Source organism: Bos indicus, chromosome 22, assembly GCF_029378745.1.
Source record: "Bos indicus isolate NIAB-ARS_2022 breed Sahiwal x Tharparkar chromosome 22, NIAB-ARS_B.indTharparkar_mat_pri_1.0, whole genome shotgun sequence".
Lineage (NCBI taxonomy): Eukaryota > Metazoa > Chordata > Mammalia > Artiodactyla > Bovidae > Bos > Bos indicus.
In genome coordinates this window covers 30,542,501-30,555,992 of record NC_091781.1, presented here as the reverse complement: position 1 = coordinate 30,555,992, position 13,492 = coordinate 30,542,501, and the positions used below count along the sequence as shown (strand labels likewise).

The following is a 13,492-nucleotide window of genomic DNA, read 5'->3' as shown; positions in this document are numbered from 1 at the left end:
AGTCAAAACAGATAAACCAATACTTTGCCATTACACTGCATCATTGCATATTGATTAAAATTGCTGGTACTAACTATAGATTGTCAACGCTCAATTAATTTTCACACAGTGACTCCAAGCAAAATCAAATAAAAGCAGTGTACCCTTAAATTTTACAAATCTTAAAAATCAAGAAGCAAAGCACTCTCTCCATTGTGAAAAATTAGTTCAAGCAACTAGATATTGAGAACTGTATAAGTATATGAGAAACATAACTGAAAACCATCAAGGTACAACAGGGAGTGAGGCCCAAGACAGGATCTGGGGTCCAACAGCACCCTTCCACTTGGATACTGTCTGTGCTTGAACGACACTTTTCAAGGTCAAAGAAAAGGAAATAAGGCAAGTAGTAAGAGATTCCTGGAAGTGAGATGTAATTTCAGGGTACCACGTTTGATCTCACTTTGAAGAAGTCATTTTCACTTCCATCTCTAGTAACCATTAGATGTTCTCCGGTACTTACAGCCTCTAACTCTTTTAACATTTCCTCCTCCTTTCCTCTCAGACTGGACTGGACCACCCCTCAGCCCTTTTCTCATACCCACTGTCTCTTGGCTAGACCATGCCAACATACATTTTTTTCTTCTGCCTTCCTGGTCTGCCAGTCCTCTCTCTGTGTTTCCACCAATGAGAAATCAGAAAGATTGCTTTTTGTTCTGTTTTTGTTTTTTCCTTCCAAAGAGCTGTCATAGAATGTTTTAGTATATTGGGGTAGCATCACTCATCTGTCCCAAAGAAGAGCTGATTGTGGGGTCTCGTGGCTGAGGACTGTGCCTGAATCATCCCGTATTATCTCCCTAAATGCCCAGCACACTGCGCTGTTCATGAAAGGTAACCAGAACCAGATGGAACTTAAGTCTTTCAATATTCAAAGCTGCCAGACTAGGGATCCTCCTTCCTTGCGGAAGGGAAGCAGAGAAGAAATAGTGTCAGGTACCCCCTGGATGTCACGCAGTACTTACGGGCTGAGGGGCAGTTTTGGGTTCTGTAGACTTCACGTGCAGGTGGGTCATCATGGCTTGCAGGCGCTCTTTGTCTTTTGCAAGCTGGTAGGGAGAAAAAATGCTCTGTTATTTCTTTGAATACAGATGCAATTACTCTTTAAATACCCCAAAATGATACATACCCCCTGGCATACCCCCTGCATCACTGCTTAATCGGTTTGAAATTTATACGACCACTGCCAAACTCCGAGGTACTGGAGGTGTCGGTGTGTAATTTCTCAACACAAGATGCATGAGCCTTTAACTGGGAAGTCCTAGACCTACTGGCACCAAGGAGTCCCATGTAACACAGACAGCTACAAGACAAAACCGTGAATCACGCCTATTAACCAACCTGATTCATGAGGAAGCCAAAGGAAAATGAGCTAGGGAACTGAAAACTCGTAAATTCATCTGTTGTGGTTGTGGAGAAACTCCTAGACACACAGATACACTTATGCAAAATTAACTCCATCTTTCTTTACAAGTAGACAGAGAGGCAGACAGTCCAGGCAAGCAATTTTAACAGGGCAGGCAGATAGCTACAAGGGGGGACAAGTCCCCTTTTCCAAATAAATGTACAGAGTGTTTACTCATTCACGGACTCAGTATCTGAGTACCTACTATGTGCCAGTCACATTGTGACAAAAATTCAAGTCTCCTCCTTCTAGAAAACATTCTCTTCTGAAGGTACATGAGTTCCTAACTGCATGTACATAGTAGGGACTCAGATGCTATTTGTTAACAGGCTGCTTTCTTATGCTGGCCCTGGACTGTCTCCTACACAAGGGTGTCTTCAACAGTTCAAGACACTTGAGCATAGGGGACATAATGATGACTGTAGAAGAGATAGGAAATGTATCCCCCCAAAGATACCAGTTTAGTTAAGAGAAAAGCTGCGGAATTTGGGGGAAATTCCACAGAAGAGATTAATATGAGACGGGAGAGGGAGGGAGGAGGGGAGGAAGAAGGAGGAGAGGAATGGATGGAAAAAAATCTCAGTTCAGGACGTTTACAGACGATTTGTCCAAAATAGTGCCTTAGAATTGGGAAGGGACTCTGTCCTTCCATGTCACATAATTAACATTAAATCTTTAAAATATCAATTAATTTTTTGTAAGTCTAAAATTATTTCCCCCCACCCTCAAATCAAGTAAGACTCACTTTTTAAAATCAAAGTGCATTTTAAGGGAGGAGGATGTTTCAAGAATTGGGGGAAGGCAGAGAAAAGGGAAAAAGTAGAAAAACAAGAAGGAAAAAGCTTTCAACTTATCCTAACTCGATGACTCAGTCTCAAGCCATATCACATTTGATTTTTTTTTTTTTTTTCCTTTTCATTCCCTTGTGGTGTGGTTCGGGGAGGAATAAATTAAGAAGTGGGGGTAGGGGTGGGGAAGCCTTACAGTGTTAGCATTTATCTTTCAACAAACAGGAAATGAAAATGATACCATATTAGGAGCCACTTTATGTTCCTCAGTCAGTTATTGAACAGCCAAACTAAAAGATGCTCAGAACACATAATGCTAAAGGAATTCAGTTTTCCAAAGTGGCTTGGTTAGAACAATTAAAATGTTAGCAATGGCATTTTTCTACAGTTATTTGTTTTTTATGTAAGTGTTCTAAGTTCTTCAATGTTACAACTAAAACATTTTTAGATTAAGAAAAATGGTTTGTTTTAAAATTATCGTGGGACAGAGGAATGGAGGCATCTCTGTTATTCTTTTTAAAAACAAGTAGTCATCTGTGGTGCTAAATGCTACAAATTTAAGGGTGGGAGGCAATATTTACTGAAGAGTCTGATGAATATTAATCGTGACTTAATTTAGGGGTAAACATTGTTGATGGAACAATTACAAAGACCAAGTAGAAGGAAGTCCAAATTCCCAGCATCAAAAGAAACCATTACCTCTATGTTCCGTCCAAATGTCTACCAGGCTGACCTTTTATTGGTCAAAAGTGGTACCACCACATGGCAAACATACACGGAGAATCTGTGCACCCAGACACCTCCACAACCCTGGTGCTTTGCTGCTGGAGGGAATCTTTTTTCTTCATAAGAATATCACTTAGATTTATCTTTCATTTTGAGAATTACCCAGGTTCCTTATTTTGCCTCAACCTCAAGTCTACTACCCTAACTCTGCTTCCCTATAGAAGACAGGCAAGGTTACAGAAAGAGGCAAAACACATTTGTGTTTGTGTTTGTTAGTGCAAACTAGCATGTCATATATAGTCTTGGGAAGGGCTTTGGATTTTTATCATTGATAACAGTTCTAATACAAACTTTTGACAACTGAAAGAAAAAAATCTCACCAAATTCACTTTTTATTTTTATGCAAAAATGGCTACAAATTACACCTAGTGAAATCAGCTCCTCTCTCTACAGTAGCTGTCTTGCATTTACAATACTCACTGGTCCTTCAAACAGCTTGCTTATGCCATCATTCCATGAGCTCAACACCCCCATCAATTTTCACAGCATCCCTTCTTTGTTAAAATATGGGAATACAAACATTTAATATTAGCAAATATAGTCTAGCATTCCCTTATCAACTGACTCCCATGACAGGCAAAGAAAAGGATGGAAAATTCAGTCCAAAGGTCACCTAAAAATCTGGCTGACAGATTTATACAACCTTTTATGTTGTAGTATGAAAAAAGAATTACTCTCTCGGAGCTTTCCTGGTGGGTACAGGAGGAGTATTTAGCTTAAAAGGAATGACAACAGGCCAACAGTAAGGGGAGCTGCATGTGCAATGTCTGTTTAAATTAGTAACCTGGTGCACCAATCCTGCAGAATGACTACAGAGTCAAAAATGGGTTAAAAAGGACGTGGGCTAACAGACTTCGAAGGATTCGAATCCTGGCTCTGAGACGCTGAGCACATTATGTAACCTTTTCAAGCTTTTCACTTCTCCTTCTAAATATGGAATAATAATCTCTGAACTTTGAAGGGTTGTTTTGAGGATTAAATAAATTCTTGCACATAACAAGCTTAGCACAGAGCCTAGCACTTCATGAATGCTCAAAAAAAAAAATTTTTTTTTTTTTTAAGTAAAGTTAAATCAGTCTAGTCTATCTAGACTTCTACTGACTAAGTAGACGTTTGGAAATTGGATCAACATAACAGAGGTTCGATGGAGTTTGCAGCTGGGCGAACTGGGAAGAGAATTTTGACATTTTAAAGAAGGGAACAGGAAGCTAGGAAAGATGACGCTCATTTCTCATGGATTTATTCCCTTGGTTCTCACTTTTATCTGTCCCTTGTCCTAAAGAAATGTTTTTTCTCCCCTTGACTAATACGGGTCACCCCCTCTTCTATTCCCCATGGCCTCAAGTCAGCCTTCAGATCGCCAACACTGGCCAAGAGTATAACAGGGGTATCACTCCATAACTGCTGAAGGCCAGGGGGCCCCATGCACCATCTTCAAAGGTAAAAGCTAAGAAGATTACACTCATTCTTTTAGCAGAGAAAAGGCAACGTGGGCTGAAGTTCATTGAACACAATCATATTCTACACTCTCAGGAGGACTAATCATTTTAAGACCAATTTGGCGGTTCTCACTCATGAGAAAAGAATTCTTCCAAAAAAAGTGAAGGATTTGGGAGACAGAAAAAACACTAGAATTACAGAGGATGGAGCGAGGAAGGGGCCAGGCCACTCATTCTGTTTCACAGGCTGTTGAGGCTACTCCAAGGCCTCTGGTTCTCATGCCGTGTTTCAGAGTTGGGGGGAAACTGAGGTTCATGGGGAGAACTTAACCTGAGGCCGTGGAGCTAGGAAGGAACAACAGTAAGACTAGAACCCAGGTGACATGATGCTTGGTCTGACGTTCCCAAATGGGTGGTCCCTGGCATCACCTGGCACACCAACTGAGAACCCAGATCTTTGCCTCCCTCCCGTCTCCTACCCTGACCCACGCAGGCAGAACCTGGGGTGTGTGTATGCGTGCGCACACACGGGTGCACAATGTTAGCCACACACAGGTTACAAAGAAGCAAGCCTCGATTAGTTGACTGAGGTCCCCAGTTTCAGGGACTGGGATCTGACCTAATCTTGTCCAGTTCTCCAGGGGAGGGATGCAGGAGTAAACGCTTCTAATAAAGACACCAAGGGTCCACGTTTAATGAGGTGCGTTGGGGAAACACCACTCTCTTCTATGAACTGTGTGTGCCTTAGCAGGAGCGTGCTCCATACCCTCAGCCACTGGTACACACTGACAGTCCCAACAAAACTGATGGAGGCAGAATGGATCTTGCTACCTGGTCTCTTAAGAGCATATTATCAAAAAGAGGAAAATAAGTTAAAAAAAAAAGGGGGGGGGGAGGGCAGCAACTGGAAGGAGGAGAAATTAAATTTTTCTACCAAACTGAGTATTTACCAAATAGCTATCTTCCAGCCACTCTATCGAGCGGTGGTCATTCACAGACCTTCACAACTCGGCCTTGAAGGCCAACTCGGGCTCTCAGCGGGTAGGCAACCTACGGCTCATTTCACCCCAATTGAAGAATTTCCCAACTTTTATTGTATTCTGTCACCATCTTAACATTCCTCACGTGTTATTATTAAAGACTCTCTTGACATTTCAAGCAGACGCACTCGGATACTCTGTCATAGTCTAGGAATTCTAATGCTCCCCGAGTAAAGCAGGATTTTAAATTATGAAAAAGAATCGTCTTGGTTTTCCAAGGGGAGACGAGGAAGGGAGACACGCAGAGACCCTCCCTCCTTTTCCTCGGCCCCTGTCAGAGCAGTGGTGCCACGAAGCTCTGATGCTGTTAGCATCTCTCTGTTCCCACCACCCTTCGAGCTTGTTCAGAGAGTCAGGATGCTGGGGAGTCCCAGTTGTGAGGCGCTGTCCTGAGTACCGCTTCAAAGGGGGTTAGAAAGGCCCAAAGGGCATCAGAGACAGGTAACATACGGGCCAACGTCCCGGAAGTTGGTGTGATCACCAACAGCCCTGCTGACGGCGGAGGGATCACATGAGTCCCCACGGTGGCGCGTCTGTGTGAGGCTGATTGTCTCCCTCCGCTGTTGCAGCCTGTGCACTCCCTTCCCTGCTGACATTTTCTTGGAGCGCACAGTTCCTGGGGTGGATGGATTTGGACACCTTCCACGTGGGCCCAGCATCACCGAGCTCCAGCCCAGGCTCCGCCTACCACGAACTTCTCGGGGAGAAAGCTCCTTGAGGCAGAGGAGAGCGCGGCCCCACTGGCCGTGTTTCCAAACCCTTGATCTGCAAAAGGCCTGGGTGTATGCAGAGAACCTGGCGGGGTGGAGCGAAGTTAAAACCTACTACTTCAAAATGTCTCTCTGGCATGCAGATTATTATTTTGAGCTTAAAAGAATCATGGCCCCAAAGACTCGGAAACTCTGACCTTCCTTTGCCTAAAAGAATTGCAAGGGCCTGTCAGAACAGAGCTAGCACTAGCGGATCTGCACAGAGTACAGGCCAGGAGGTGGGGGGTGGGCAACTCTGCAGGGCCCTGAGGTCAGAGTCCACTCTGCGCCCCACTGTCTCTCTGTGGTCACAGAATATTTATTTACTGACTTTTCCATTCCCCTGTGAACTGCCCTTCTCCCCTTTGAATTTCCAAAGCCCTATTCCCAACACCCTCTTTTGTCTTTAGCTGAAGATGGTATTCACCGCGAGGGTTTGGACCATTCTGATAGGTGACTCAGTTTTCCTGGGTCTCTCCCATGTATACCATCTTGCTAAACTTTTGCTTGATTTTCTCACTTTCTCTCCTATCAAGTGAATTCTTAGACCAGGCAGAAGAACTTAAAAGGGTAGAGGAAAGTGTTCTCCTCCCTAACAGAGCCCTGATGACCCCGGGTACAAAGCCATCCAACAGCACTGAGCAAGAAAGGAAGACAGATGCCCATCACCTTTGAACAAGTTAGATCTTCTACACCTCAGTTTCTTCATCTTTGGGGGGCCGGGGGGCATTATGCTGACTCTCAGAGGACAATCACCATCCACTTAGAAACACCTTCTCAAACAGCAAGAAGAAATATTACATTGAACATGCTCATTAAGTGTGAGACACATACTGACTAGAGTCTCCCTTTAAAACATGACCCTTGGGGTGAAAGAAACACGGTTTTGAATTGGGGGCTGTGGGGATTCAACGAACCTGAGGGTAAATTCACTAGGACAGCGTCTTGGCTATAGAGTAGGGGCTTGATAAACATTCTTTCAAATGGTTTTCGAGCTCCTTAATGCAACAAGCAGAACATGGGCATACTAGATATTTTCTACAGCCAATGGATTCAAACAGATCATGAGGGTAACCAACTCATCCCAGTTTGCTCAGGACTCTCCCCGTTCTGAAACAGAAGACCCCAAGTCTCAGGAACCCCCAAGTCCCAGGAAAGCAAACTGCAGCGACTGGTCACCATCACATCCTGTTAACAGAGAGATTAATTTTACAAAGAGCCCAACATCCCTCCACTCTCAGTCTCCCTCACCCCACAACCTAGGCACATCCCTCAAGTGGCTCCTGCGACCTGGAACGTCCTTGCCAGGCTCTTCACTGACCCCTCCACGGTGACTCCCCCACCTCAAACTCTGCCTGGAGGGCAGTTACAGACCTAGCAGTCTTACCCGCTCTGCATTATAGGAAGGAGGAAGCCGCTATACTTATCTATATCCAGGGCTTGGAATACACCAGGTGCCTGATAAACAGTGACTGCATGGAATCAAATGAGTCGTGGATAACAGGTCCACATCCCTCCACCCCCACCCCTGCCAGGGCCAAGCAGATCTTCCCCAGCAGCTGGGTGGCTCCTATGCTCCTTGGTTGCTTTCAGTATTCACTTTAAAGGGTCTTGGGGCTGAGGGGTTGTAGGAAACTTGTCCTGGGTCCTGCGCCTGACACATGCGGAGCCCTGGACACGATGAACAGGCCAAACCTTCAAGGCTTCTTTTTTCTTTCTTTCCAAGCCCGTCTTTATACACCAAAGAGGATGAGCTAATGACTGAGCAAGGTTACATGGTCACAAAGCAGAATTAAATTGAATAAATAAATAAATTAAATATAAAAAATAAATATGTATTGATACCATGAACGTCTCAGCTTTCTAAGACAGATTAAGTCCATCCGCAGACTTCTTTTTTTCCTATTGTCTGTTAAATCAGATGCCCTTCCCTTTTCCCAAAATGGAATTCTGACCCGGCCACTGAGATATCTTTTGTGTGATCTCATCGCCAACTGAACGATTGAGAAAGCTCACAAGCGTCTCCCTCCCAGGCGAATGAACCCAGATAATGGGATGAGTACGGATTTAAATCCAGGGGACAGTAGGTGCTCAACTCTCAGAAGGAACCTTTGGGTGCTTCTGTACAGCCCTGGCCGTGGCGCTGGGGGTGGGCAACCAGACACTCATCATGTTCCCACCTCTGGCGTCCTTGCCCTGTGGGGCAGGGAGCTGGACATTTCATGACCCACATAAGACCACACATACGGATTGTGGGGATTTTTCCTCCTCCAGTCCTAACTCATTTCCATGACTGCCTATTGTCCAGAAAAATCTGTCAACAGAGAACATCTAACAGATGCAATCTTAAAATACATTCCCTGACCTCAAAAAGGACATTCCCTGTCCTCGATCCAAATGATTTCTATGGTGTCCATCTGTCTTCATGCTAGGCGCCCAAGTGTCCAGGGTAGGACCTCATGTAATTTCTCGGCTTCCTGGTAACAGCTGAGGTTAATCCCCATCCAGTCCATTGATAAATGTCAAAAAATTACAACTGCCTTTGTAATAATGAAATGAACTCAGAAATATTCAAAAAGGCTTTGAATACCCACTAAGGTATTACCCTCTTCCCTCAGTGAGGTAATACCCTCTTCCCTCAGTGAAACCAGTAACAGGGTGTAACATAAGAACTGAATTAACCATCATTTCACCGTCAACAAGTTCTACGTAAAAAGTCCCCTAAGAGAACGTGCAGTATATATTTTGATATCTTCCAATAAAAACACACACAGGACAGATGCCTCTCACCCACAGTGCTGCACAGATAGGTCTAAATTCGACTCCATAATCCAACATCCCAATTTCTGCTTGGTGGCTTGAACTCTGCCGTGAGAATCTTAAAGGCTTCTCCATTTGGCTCAAATGCAGATAACACCAGGAAGGGAAAGCAGCCCCGCCTCTATCCCCTGAGGCAAGCGAGGTGATCTTTTTAAAAAACTGAATCGAATTCTTTTATGGAGGTTTGACTGCAGGTAAGAAACACCAAGACCTCCTGTTTGGGGTCAGAGTTGAGGTTTCTGGGGTTTAGATTTGGGGTCTGGCAAGCTACACGGGACAGCACTCCAGGGCTTTCCCTGGTTTTGGTCACATCTGGGACTGATGCTGCCCTCCCAAATTCTTCAGTGCAATCCTTTCACAGTGATTCTCCAGGGTAGACATAATGAACCTCTGGTGATCTCTACTCTAAGATCCAATTTGAGCTTATTGGGTTTGTTTTTCCAATGGGGGCACACGTGTGACCTTGCCCCCAGAGTAAACGCCAGAGGCCTCAGTACTGCTCTGCTGAGAGAATCCGGGCGGGCTGTCTCCTCCTCTTCTGAGTGATTGCCCTTTGGGAATATGCTCAGGTCTTGATTGCTCTTTCCTGTTGTGCTCAGAGGTGCAAACAGTTTTCAAATTCAAGTTAATACGCGGTAATTGTGTAATAGACTTTGAGATAACTTGGAAATTCAGGTATTTCCTGGACCAGGAAATGCTTTAAGGGAAACAGAAATAGCCCTTTTAGGTCAGTATGTGCAGAGCACCCCTCTACAGAGCAGATACATCATGCTGAGCAGAGGGGGTGTGTGTAGCGGGGGCCAATGTCAATGGGAAACAAGACAGAAAGGTTGCTGAGACACAGAGCACCTCTTCACACACTCCTGCTGCTGCACAGACGTCGCTTCCCCAATACCTCAGACTCTACGGGCACAACATTAGCCAATTACAAATCCAGACATGGTGCATCAAGTGGCAAATGGGGTAGCACAAACACGGAAATACAAATATCAGAGAAACAGGAAACCTCAAATGAGTGGCTGTGAGTCTAACTGTTTTCTACACCAAACTCTGTGCAATCCAAATATTGTCCGCCTAATCGTTGATAAGGGCGTCGGGCGTGGGTTCCTTCAGTACTAAAAACTGCTAACATTTTCTTGTGTATTTCATTAGATTAAATAATCACTGTTTGGGTATGGCCCTAATCTTTCACTGAAGTCTTCTGAGCATGTTTCTGGAGTTTTCAAAAATGCATTACTGAGAGCAAGCACTACCCAGTGAATCAACAGTGCCACTGGAGACTTACTTACAATCTATTTTTTTTTTCCCCTAGAATTTAAGAACCAGGAGGACAGCCCCATCTGTCTGCCTCATTCTTTCACTCCTTGGTGGCTCCAACAAGGTTCTTCCACAGTATAGGCTTGGGGTGATGTCTGCTAAATGCATAAGTAGATAAATGGATGGATGGATGAATACCCCTCAGCTAGCTCTCCAGGACCACCAACAGCAGCAAGGACTGGCATGTAAAGCTGCCCTCCGGGGAACCTGACCAATATGGTGACACTGGTTTTACACACCAAGGGGAAGAAGAATGAAGTAAAAGGGGTGAGCTGGCCCTTAGGAAGCCGGGAACCTATGAGGACAAGTTGCTAAGAATGTGATGCCAGTTGTTTTTTTGATTCTCTAGACTAAGGATTGCTTAGGAAACTTTTTCTGCAAGGACCAGCCAGAGAGTAAACATTTTCAGGTTTAGGGATTTTCAGCTTTTAGGCCATAGGGATTCTGTTGCGATTACTCAACTTTTCTGTTGTACAGCAAAAGCAGCCACACATAATGCATAATCAAAGGGCATGGCCATGTTCCAATACAACCTTACACACGGACACTGAGATCTGAATTTCATGTAGTTCATTCTTCTTGTGAATCTTACCTCCCTCGCCCCAACTATTCAAAATGCAAAAACCTGTCTTAGCTCATCAGATGTGGCCCAGGGGCTGCAGTTCTCTGTCATCCTTCTAGCAATCCTCACAAGCTTGGAAGAAATGGAACTCTTCAGAACCAGTCCTGCCAACTTCCATTAAAGCAAAGGTGTTCAAAAAATATCATAAGGAATATCACAGGTAACTACCAACAGTAACTTGCAGAAAGATGAGCATCTCTGATTCTTATTAAAAGCTGAAAAACCTGCCTTGGGTTTGAGGTGGGACTGGAGGATGAAGGGACATCTATGAATAAACGAAATCCGCAAAGAATCTAAGAACCATCATATAGGTCTGTACCATTGCCAGGCCACATTCACCAAAACAAAACATTAATGCTACCAGGAGATAACCATCTGACTTACTGATCATCTAACTCCTTTCCTTCTCCCAACTGCTGCTTTTGGATAATGAGGGATAATGGGTAAAAGGTTAGTTAATCGTGGCCTTGCACTCAAAATCTGCAGTCTGGAATGCCAACTTAGGCGAACCATGACAGCTCTGTTCAATAATTTATTCTGGCTGATCATTAAGAATTTCATCAATTAAATACATAAATGCAAGAATCTGGACCACTTTATAAAAACACCACCACCACTGAACATGTAAGTTCAGGAAGCAACAGCCATAGTGCTGGTCCTATTCAATCCAGCCCTTCAGGGGCTTCCCATGCTTTAATCACAAGTGAACTCTGGGAGTGAGATAAATACACTCCTTCTTTCCTTCTCAGTAAGCATGTTGAATTTAAATATGTTTCCAAAGACTTATCTAAGAATTTGGGGCGGGGAGGGGAGGTTTACAATGTGCCCTTTGCCTGGATAAATACCCCACTGTCCTAGTAAGTTCATATCTATAGTCTGAATGCAAAAATACTTAAAATAACTTTCAACACATACTAACTAAAAAAAAAAATTAATAATAAGTGATCCATCATAACTAATTAAAAAAAAATTCTTTCTATCCTGGAAAGTCACAACAAAAAGTTTTAAGTGTGTTTTGGCTGATTTTTCTCTGCAACTATTTGAAGCTATAAATGACTTAACTCAGTAAAATTCCAGATGTAATTATCTACTGTACTTAGCCCAGGGCTCTTCACATATATCTCGGCATTGCTGTCTTGCATACAAAATAGGCTTTTCAATGGCTGGTAACAATATAATGTACAACATTGTTTTAATTTCCCCGAGTCGGCTAACCTCTTGCCTACACTAAACCAGCCAGAGGAAGAAGCCACAGTGAGTCATCAAGCACTCAAAAGCATTTTGGAACTCGGCTGCATAAATGGGGTTTGTAGGGTCAGCCTTGTGCAATTGTACATTTTAATAATATCCATTTCTGACCCAATTTTTACTTTTAGAAACTAATTTTCTATTAATTATACCAAGGAGGGAACGACTGCTAAAACATGGTGCTTCATCAACAAGTTACATCAGGAAGTAGAACTCACGTTTAAAATGCACCCCAACCAAATGTGATCCACAGGAAAATCTGCACAAGTTAATTTTCTGTAATCATAAAATATGTTCTTCATGGCCCAGTGGATTCCCAAACACATGATTCTCTCCCTCTCTCTATATAAATGGTATGCACATGATATATATTGTATGTACCTAAATATACGTTTGTATGTATGTGTGGATGTGTGTACGTATTTAAAATGTATAATGAACTCTCAGTTGTTCTCAGTGATGGAGAGACAAGGGGGACAATGAAAGATGATGCATAAATCCACATATACTTTCCATTTTAACTTTGGCAAACAGGCTTGCATGTGTACTGGCTTGCCCCGTGTTGCCCACACTCATGTTCTCTCTCGCTCGCTCTCCATTCATTCACTCCCCACATCTCTCCCCAGCTTGTCTTCCTAACTTCGGGTTAATAGTATTAGCAACAGGGGGGGCTCAGACCAACAACAGATAACCAGTAAACTTAAAAAGGAAAAGAGAGAAGGGAGGTCAAGTGAGAGAGAGATGGAAAAGCTAAAAAGCAGTGGCTGAGGCTTGGCGGCATACACAGAGATGCACAGAACTGTGAGATGTCTGAGCAGCAGTGTCCAAGAATGAACTGAAGCTGAACCTTCCCAAAGAGGAAAATAAATAAAATACAATAACATAAAAGAAGATCAAAGAAAAGAAAGGACAACATCAGATTTTGAACCTTCCATTCAATAATGAGTACACAGGAACTCATTACAGAACACTACAGAAATTTGGAAGTGGAGGAATACTGAGGTAATATCAAAAATAAATGTGGTTTTTACCTGTAGCTCTAACTGCTGTACAACCTGCATTTGTACTCTACATTGGGCTGTACTTCTATCGTCCAGCGCATGCTCACTGTTGAGATGTCTGCAACAATACATAGAAAATCATTAAGTGAAATGGAGAAACAAAAAAGGAAAATTTAAGTTACCAGGATGTTCACGCATCTCCTAGGTCTAGTTTACATTCCTGCAGAGGGGCTGCCCTCTT

The 13,492-nt window shown here is 43.4% G+C and overlaps 1 protein-coding gene across 25 annotated transcripts in view; it reads right to left on the bottom strand.

The window, feature by feature from the left end:
- The window catches only part of FOXP1 (forkhead box P1), a 625,482-nt gene that overhangs the window by 30,792 nt on the left and 581,198 nt on the right, over window positions 1–13,492 (bottom strand). For all 25 annotated transcript variants that reach the window (XM_070777108.1, XM_070777107.1, XM_070777099.1 and 22 more), the window contains 2 exons: window positions 13,282–13,369; window positions 1,002–1,085 (listed from right to left, as the gene is read on the bottom strand). In XM_070777108.1, coding sequence (XP_070633209.1) covers window positions 1,002–1,085; window positions 13,282–13,369 — 172 coding nt within the window. The remainder of the gene's footprint in view (window positions 1–1,001; window positions 1,086–13,281; window positions 13,370–13,492) is intronic.